Source organism: Protobothrops mucrosquamatus, unplaced genomic scaffold, assembly GCF_001527695.2.
Source record: "Protobothrops mucrosquamatus isolate PMUCROS unplaced genomic scaffold, P.Mucros_1.0 scaffold3262, whole genome shotgun sequence".
In the NCBI taxonomy this organism is placed as follows: domain Eukaryota; kingdom Metazoa; phylum Chordata; class Lepidosauria; order Squamata; family Viperidae; genus Protobothrops; species Protobothrops mucrosquamatus.
Genome location: NW_015389254.1, coordinates 19,998 through 29,339, shown reverse-complemented (window position 1 = coordinate 29,339; position 9,342 = coordinate 19,998). Strand labels below are relative to the sequence as shown.

Genomic DNA, 9,342 nt, shown 5'->3' with positions numbered 1-9,342 from the left:
AGAAGAGACTGGACAGCCGTTTGTCTGAAATGGTGTAGGGTTCCTGCCTGGGCAGGGGGTTGGACTCGATGACCTCCAAGGTCCCTTCCAACTTTATTATTATTATTATTATTATTATTATTATTATTATTATTATTATTATTATTATTATTATTATTATTATTATTATTATTATTATTATTATTATTATTATTATTTCTATTTCTATTATTTCTATTCTATCCTTCAGTCAAGCGGTGCCATCGCTCAGGATCAAAGGGCAGATGCTGCCCTCTGGAATGAGCTTCTGCTGAGACTGGGTGGCATTCTGCTGGGCGTCTTCTGCCAGCCTTTGGACCAGAGCGAATGGAGCCATTGAAGGGGTGTAAGATGTGTGTTGCTAACCAGATGCTAACCATCTTCTTTATGGCACGTTTGTTGTGTCGCTTTGTGCTGTAAGCCTCGTAGACCCAACTGAAGCCCAGTGGCATCTAAGACAAATAAAATAATAACCAAGTATTCAGGAGTGTATTTGTATTTAAACCTTTATTTGCAACCAGGGGTTTTAACAAAATCCGCAGAAAACGACAGCCATTCTTATCAGTTCAGTGCATCCCCCCTCAATTTAACCACATCCCTCTTTGCCAGGATGTGCTTGTGCCTCTCCCTCGGGGCCATTGCAAGCAAGGCAACTGATAAGAAGGGTTTATTTCTGCATTTATTTGTTCATTTATGTAGCAAACGACTCTGGGCAGCGAACAGAATTAATCTTGAACAAAAAGAATAACCAATGATAAAAATTAAAATACAAGCAACCGAGAAACAAAAACCCACATCACCACCAGAACGAAGAGGTGGCTCCTTGCAGACTCTCGGGCCCCCGGCCTGGAACCAGGTCTTCAGGGCCTTACGAAGGTCCGCTGGCTTGGGGGCACTAATTTCTAGTCCAGCCCCCTGCTCAAGCAGGAGGACCTATATAGCATCTCAGACAAGTGACTGTCTGGCCTCTTCTTAAAAACCTTCAATCATGGAGCACCCACAACTCCTGGTGGCAAGCGGTTCCACTGGTTAATTGTCCATCCAAAGTTTATTCAATTAGGGAAGATTATAACATATAAAAAGGTACTAGACGAGAAAGGGGGAATTGAAATCCAGGAAAATTCTTCAAGACGAAGGGATAGAATTAGAATGGTGGGCATACCTTCAATTACAGGCGAGATATTGGAAAGGCAAAAAAGAACTAGGCATAAAAATAGAATGGATAGGGTTGGATAAAATATTATTAGGTACTGAGGATAAAATGATTAAAAAGTCATATCATTATTTGTTAGATCAGGCAATGTACGAAGAACAGCTAAAAGAAACCATGTTAATGTGGAGAAGGGACTTTGATCTCAACTTTGATCTGCATATCTGGCAAAGAACCATGGGTACAAAATAGGAAGCTCACCCTGGCCACATCCTACAAAGAAAACCTTTACAAAATGTTTTATAGATGGCATCTCTCACCCACAAGGTTAGCTAAAATGGGCCCAAATATTTCTCCTACGTGCTGGAAATGTAAATTGGCAAGAGGGACATATTTGTCCCAGATTTCAAAATAGTCCGTTTCTGTCTTGTACTTTAATTCCATAGTAAGCCTATCCATATCAGCACACGATAAGATTTTGTATAAAATCTCTTCTTCTGTTGGAATGTTCTGTTGGAGCATATGCCACAAAGAAGAGGGAGTCAAGCTCTTCTCCAAAGCGCCTGAAGGCAGGACAAGAAGCAACGGATGGAAACTAATCAAGGAGAGAAGCAACCTAGAACTAAGGAGAAACTTCCTGACAGTGAGAACAATTAACCAGTGGAACCACCTGCCTCCAGAAGCGGTGAATGCTCCAACACTGGAAGTTTTTAAGAAGAGACTGGACAGCCATTTGTCTGAAAGGGTATAGGGTTTCCTGCCTGAGCAAGGGGTTGGACTAGATGACCTCCAAGGTCCCTTCCAACTTTATTATTATTATTATTATTATTATTATTATTATTATTATTATTATTATTATTATTATTATTGTTATTGTTATTATTATTATTGTTATCATCATCATCATCATCATCATCATCATCATCATCATCATATGTGGTGGGAGTGCTCAAAAGCCCGTGACTTTTGGAACAATGTTAAAAAATGGCTGGAAGAAATACTAATGACAGAGGTAGAGCTAAAAGCAGAACTCTTCTTACTAGGTATCATCATGCAGAAATACGATAAAGGGGCACTCTACTTGATGTTACCTATTTTCACGGCTGCCAGATTGGCCTACGCCCAAAACTGGAGGAACAAAGAAATTCCACCAGAAGAAGAGATTTTATACAAAATCTTATCGTGTGCTGATATGGAGAGGCTCACTATGGAATTAAAGGACAAGATAGAAACGGACTATTTTGAAATCTGGGACAAATTGTATTGCTGGCACGAGTCAAGGAGAATTGTTTGGGTTTTAAGTTAGTGTTAAGATTGTGGAATATAAAACTGTATGCTAGTATATAGAGAAACAAATTTGAGACTGTATTATATAGGAAAATATGTAGATATAGAGATTAGGAATTATATGTATGACAAGGAACAAATTGTTAGGAGTATATATACTGGAACGTCACGTTATGTCCTTTTTTGTTTTAACTATTTTATTAATAAAAAAAATTTTTTTAAAGAAAAATATTCCTCTCTTGATGTTAACCTCTCCCAGACTCTCACCATTGATCTGCAACTGTGTCTTCCATTGTGCCATCGATGTTTGCACAAATTTTCTAATGTTTCTACTGACTCCTATAATAATAATAATAATAATAATAATAATAATAATAATAATAATAATAATAATAATAATTATTATTATTATTATTATTATTATTATTATTATTATTATTATTATTATTATTATTATTATTATTATTATTACCCCATTCTGTGCGATTGGCTAAACGGGCCAGCCTCTCCTCCACCCGCTGAACCATTCATGAAGAGCTGGAAGGGCGGAGGACCCGAGGCGAACCCCTGGCCCCTGCCGGGTCTCCGTGGAGGGGTGTCCGTGGAGGGCCCCTGGGGGGTCAGCCAGCCATGGGCCCTCCTCATGCCTTGTTTGGAAACGCCCCCCCCATTCCAAGACCAGGGATGGGAGGTCCAAGAACTCAGAGCCCCTCGGTCTCGCTCGCTTGAGCTGAAGTTGCTGCAGCCCCCCCAGCCCCCCCCTCAGGCGCTGAGACACAACCGCCACCCGGGCCGTCTGCGGTGGAGATAAAACCTGGATATCATCAGCCTATTGGTATTATCTCACTCCAAGCAGTCCGGCATGCTGCCCGGTGCATTCTGGGAGTTGAAGTCCTCCCATCTTATAGTCCCTGAGGGTGAGCCACGCTGTTCTAGGGCGTTTTCTATTCCAGCTAAAAAGGTCCAGGGGTGTCTGCAAGGAGGGGGTCAAAAAAGATCAAAATGGCAACGGAAACCATGCCATGGTAGCCTTTTTTAAAAAAAATTAAATCTGACTTTTCTGACAGAAAACTTTTTCCTTTTTATTTTATTTACTTATGTTTTTAATATTGTAGTTCTGGGGATTAGTGTTTTATCTGGTTGTTAGCCGCCCTGAGTCCGCAAGGAGAAGGGCGGGATATAAATTAAATTAATAATAATAATAATAATAATAATAATTGGAGCGTTGAGACCATTAACATTAATGGATATGGATTAAACACCTTTTTCCCCCTCCTTATCTATGTTTAGATCTAGTTATTATTGTCGGCCTAGACCAGGGGTAGGCAACCTTGGCTCTTTTATGACTCTGGTGGGTAGATGGATGGATGGATGGATGGATGGGTGGGTGGGTGGGTGGGTGCTATCTTAAAATAAATTTCCTGACCTTCCAGGGTGATGCAAGTCAAGACTTTGTGCAAAATGCTCCTTCACAGCATCCGGGAGCCTCCCTGGCCCCACAGCTTTGTGGTCACGCCCTGGTGGGGGAGCCCCCCACGTGTTTCCCACAGTTGCAGCTGCCACTTCCTATAAAGAGGCATCTGGAAGCCGAGCGGCGTTGGGCGCCCAGTGCCGATACCCCCGAGATAAGACTGGAGCTGCTCTCCCTCCCATCTCTGAAGATGAAGACCCTCTTCGCCTTTCTGTTCCTGGTGGTCTCCATCACCCTGGCTGTGGAGGGTCTCAGTGAGTCTCTGATCCGCTTGGCTTTCTCCAGCCCCCCCTCTCTTGCAACCCTCCGGAGGGCCCCGGCGATTGTCTAGAGGGCTTCCTTCTAGCAGGGGCACCTCAGTTCTCAGCCATGGGGGAAGGGGGGGAATTGGGGGAGTCACAATGCCCCCCCATCTCTCTCTTTCAGGTGCAATCCCTGCGGTCCAGCCCGACTACAAGAATGGTAAGTCTCTCTTTCCTCCCCTTTTCAGCGTAACAAAACCTCCCCCAATCTGGCTACTGACCCTGAGCGACGCCCTGTGGCCCTAGCCCAGCCCCTTCCTCTGGGGAGAGCCCTGGGGGTCTTCTGCCCCACTGCGATGTCTTTGGGCCGGACCAGGGTGGAGACGGGCAGTTAAAGACAGGGTCCCCCATCCTTCCCAAGATGGTCCTTGGGGGGGGTGTTAGAGAGAGGGCAGGCACCCCTCTCCCCATAAGAGGAGCCATGTAATGGGGCACAGCTGGGGACCCCCAGGACCCCAGGCCAGCTTTGAGGAAGGCTCTGAGCTGAACAGCATCCTTGCTCAGGGCAGGGGAGGTCTCCAGCTGGGAGGCTCATCCAGACCTGGTGTGGTCAGTCCGATCCACACATGAAAACAAGTCGTGTGGAGTCCACAAGGGAGACCTTTCCTGTGGGGTCTGTGGAGACCCTCTGCCCCTTTTTGTAACACAGAAAACAGAGTCGTTGCACTGGAAGGGACCTTGGAGGTCTTCTAGTCCAGCCCCCTGTTCAAGTAGGAGACATTACCTATACCACTTCAGACAAGTGGTTGTCCAGTCTCTTCTTCAAAGCCTCCACAACGTCTGAAGGCAACTTCTGTTCCCCCAGTTAATTGTCCTCACTGTCAGGAAGTTTCTCCTTAGTTCTAGGTTGCTTCTCTCCTTGGTTAGTTTCCATCCGTTGCTTCTTGTCCTGCCTTCAGGCGCTTTGGAGAATAAGGTGACCCCCTCTTCTCTGTGGCAGCCCCACAAATACTGCAACGCTGATGTCATGTGCCCCCTACTTTTCTCTAGACTGGCCATACTCAAATCCTGGAGCCATTCCTCACATATATTTTATCCTCCAGCCCCTTAATCGTCTTTGTTGCTCTTGTGCTGTAAATCTTACACCGGAGAGTTTCCTGCCCACCCCAGGACAGGGAGGGGGGGGGGGAAGAGAGCTTCTCCACCCCATGGTGTGGCATCCATCACTCCTTCTCTGTTTCCCTCCCCAGTGGATGTTGGGCCCACCTATTGCTGCTTTGACTTCGTGACACGTCCCATCCCGCTGAGCCTGTTGAAATCTTTTGAATACACCAACGGCAGATGCAGCCAGCCGGGCGTCGTGTAAGTTTCCCAGAATGGCTGTTGAGGGTCTTCTGGGCTCAGCCTTGCAAGAGGTTCAGGAGACCCTCTAAGCTTCCTTCTCACCAAATTGCTCACTAAGTAGGTCTCAGTCTTGGGCGTTTTAAGAGGGGTGGACTTCAACTCCCAGAATTCCCCAGTCAGCTTGGCCCAAGGTGGAGACACACTGGGCTAAACCGTAGTCTTGATTAAGACACTGGTTGGTTTATTTTCTATTGCTTGTGTTTGCATTATATTGAATTCCAGCATGACGTGGTCACTCTCGCCCAAGGCTCTTCCAATTTCAACTCCCTCTATCACTTCTTCCCTACTACTAAGAATTAGGTCCAGTGTGGCTTTACGTCTAGTTCCCTCCTCCACCTTTTGGGTGACAAAGTTGTTGGCTCGGTTGGTTAGGAATCTGTTTGTTGAAGTCTCCCATTACTACTGTGGTGTGTTTCCTACATATCATTGTTAATTGATTAGCAAAGAGTCCATCTATTTCTTCTGCTTCGTTGGGTGACCTGTAGCATACACCTATGGCAATGTCACTTTTGTTTTCTTTTATACTGACCCATATACATTCTGGAGACATTCTGTCTTGGGTCATGTGCATTTCTGCAGATATGCGGTGTTCCCTTACATGTAGTTACATTACATGACATGCAGACATTTCCTTTGCAGATTCGTCACAAAAAGAGGCATAAAGACCTGTGCCGATCCGTCAGAAAAATGGGTCCAGGATCGCATCCATGACCTCACCCCGCCTTGAACAGCCTCCGTGCAAGCAGAGAGCATGTCTCCCCCATCGACAGAGGCCCATAACCAGTTTTGACCAAAGGAGAAACCATTATTAAAGGGAGTACTGTTTGCTGAAGCATGTGCAGAGTGCCTTCTGTTTATTGCCACCCATTGGAATTAGGCTTGCAAGGGGGAGGGGGGGCGTAATCTGGTTTGAGGAAGCTCCAAAGCCTGAATTTTGTGGAAGTAGCAAAGTCAGCCCACCGGATCGCAAGGGGGAGCATCACAGCAGCCCCTGCCCACCTCATGCCCAGAGAAGGGGGGAGGAGGGAGGGAGGGGTTGCATCCCCCATCTCTGAAAAGCCCTCCCTAGCTGGGGAGGAGCAAGGAAGCAAAAGGCTGGACTAGAGGACCTCTAAGGCCCCTTCCGACTTTGTTATTCTATGTTCTGGTTTATTTTGGGAAAAGGGGTTGTGGCTGGTTGGGGACCAATGCAGAATCGTTTTCGTACGCAAAGAAATCCCACTTTAAAGTATGAAGATTAGTGATACATTTAAAGGGACAATAAAGTTATTATTCTATCCGGTTCTTCTACTCTGTTCTCCGCCTCGGCAACTTGAAGCGGTGCGGACTTCAACTCCCAGAATTCCACAGCCCGCAAAGGCTCCTGGGAGTCGAAGTCCACTCTTTTTCCAGTTGCCCAGGTGGAGAAACCGGGGCCCAGGGGCTCCCCTCCCGCCTCTCCACTGGGGGGGGCTCCTTTCCCTTCCGCTCCTCCCCTGGGGTCTCCTTCCAAAGAGGACCCCGGAGGTCACGTGATTATACTGGGGGGGGTCCTGTGGACAGGTGGGGGGGGCAACAGGGGTTTCTCTTTGGCTAGTAAGTCGAAGACCCCTCGGCAGAATTTCCGCCTTCTCGCTTGAAGGGGGCCTTGTCGTATGAGAAAGGAGGGGGGGCAACCAGGAAAACTTGGAATATCTGCATCCACACACCCCACCCCCACCCCCCTCCTCCAGGCCACCAGTGAAATTCAGCAGGCTGGGCTGGGTTTTAGGGTCTCTTCAGAATGAGAAGGGGCCCTGGGAACCAGGGGGTGGGGGTGGGGTCGAGGGGGGGCGCTCCAGAAGGCGGATAGCAGACCCTGCCCCCACCCTTACCCTGGGAGGCCCCGAATCAGACTGGCTTCCTGGGGGATTCTGGGAGTTGAAGTCCAGAGTACTGAAGTTGCCTTGCCCCAACCCCACGAGTGGTGCGTTTAGTGGGGCGAAGTTGGAAGGGACCTTGGAGGTCATCTAGTTCAACCCCCTGCTCAGGCAGGAAACCCTATACCAGATACCAAATGGCTGTCCAGTTTCTTCTTAAAAACTTCCAGTGTTGGAGCATTCGCCGCTTCTGGAGGCAGGTGGTTCCACTGGTTAATTGTTCTCACTGTCAGGAAGTTTCTCCTTAGTTCCAGGTTGCTTCTCTCCTTGGTTAGTTTCCACCCGTTGCTTCTTGTCCTGCCCTCAGGCGCTTTGGAGAATCGCTTGACTCCCTCTTCTTTGGGGCAGCCCCTGAGATACTGGAACGCTGCTATCCTGTCCCCCCTCGTCCTTCTCTTCGTTAAACTAGACAGACCCAATTCCAGCAACCGTTCCTTATATGCTTTAGCCTCCAGTCCCCTAATCATCTCTGTTGCTCTTCTCGGCACTCTTTCTAGAGCAGTGGTGGCGAATCCATGGCACGGGTGCCAGAGGTGGCACTCAGAGCCCTCTCTGTGGGCACTTGCGCTGTTGCCCCAGTCCTAGGCCTTCAGCTTGTTTTTTATAAAACCTTTTCGCTTTAGGCCTCCGCTGCCATGTGCAAAAAAAAAAAAGGTTCAATCAATCAATTTAAACTTCTCACGGGGAAAAAAAAGACCTTGCAAAGTTGGAATTGATTGATTGAACTTTTTAGTCCCACCCAGTCTGCGATTACCACTGCAGCCATGGCCACCCAATGGGCCACGCCCACCCAATTGGCCACACCCAGCCAATGGGCCACACCCACTCGGCACCCGACGATGCATAAATTGGTTTTGGGTTGCAGTTTGGGCACTCAGTCTCTAAAAGGTTCGCCATCACTGTTCTAGAGCCTCAACATCGTTTTTATATCGTGGTGACCAAAACCGGATGCCGTATTCCAAGTGTGGCCTTACCAAGGGATTGTAAAGTGGTATTAATACTTCATGTGATCTTGATTCTCTCCCTCTGTTCATGCAGCCCAGCACTGTGTTGGCCTTTTTGGCAGCTGCAGCACACGGCTGGCTCCTATTTAAGGGATTGTCCACTAGGACTCCGAGGTTCCTCTCACAGTTACTACTATTGAGCAAGGTACCCCCTATACTATACCTGTACATTTGGTTTTTCTTGCCTAAATGTAGAACCTTGCTTTTTTCACCATTGAATATTGTAAGTTTTTCTGGTTGCCCCCCCTCCTTTCTCAGACGACAAGGCCCCCTTCAAGGGAGAAGGCGGAAATTCTGTGGAGGGGTCTTCGACTTACTAGCCCAAAATAAACCGCTTTTGCCCCTCCCCCACCTGTCCACAGGACCCCCCCAGTGTAACCACGTGACCTCCGGGGTCCTCTGTGGAAGGAGACCCCGGGGGAGGAGCGGAAGGGAAAGGAGCCCCCCCCCAGTGGAGAGGCGGGAGGGGAGCCCCTGGGCCCCAGTTTCTCCACCTGGGCGACTGGAAAAAGAGTGGACTTCGACTCCCAGGAGCCTTTGTGGGCTGTGGAATTCTGGGAGTTGAAGTCCGCACTGCTTCAAGTTGCCGAGGCGGAGAACAGAATAGAAGAACCGGATAGAATAATAACTTTATTGTCCCTTTAAATGTATCACTAATCTTCATACTTTAAAGTGGGATTTCTTTGCGTACGAAAACGATTCTGCATTGGTCCCCAACCAGCCACAACCCCTTTTCCCAAAATAAACCATAACATAGAATAACAAAGTCGGAAGGGGCCTTAGAGGTCCTCTAGTCCAGCCCTTTGCTTCCTTGCTCCTCCATGAGGTGGGCAGGGGCTGCTGTGATGCTCCCCCTTGTGATCCGGTG

The 9,342-nt window shown here is 47.7% G+C and overlaps 1 protein-coding gene across 1 annotated transcript; it reads left to right on the top strand.

The window, feature by feature from the left end:
- Positions 1 to 4,060: 4,060 nt before the first annotated feature.
- LOC107297370 (C-C motif chemokine 3) lies at positions 4,061 to 6,404 on the top strand. Its single transcript, XM_015826734.1, has 4 exons — positions 4,061 to 4,180; positions 4,353 to 4,388; positions 5,419 to 5,530; positions 6,212 to 6,404. The coding sequence occupies exons 1-4, from the start codon at positions 4,117 to 4,119 to the stop codon at positions 6,297 to 6,299; spliced, it is 300 nt and encodes a 99-aa protein (XP_015682220.1). The 5' UTR covers positions 4,061 to 4,116; the 3' UTR covers positions 6,300 to 6,404.
- The last annotated feature ends 2,938 nt before the right edge of the window (positions 6,405 to 9,342 follow it).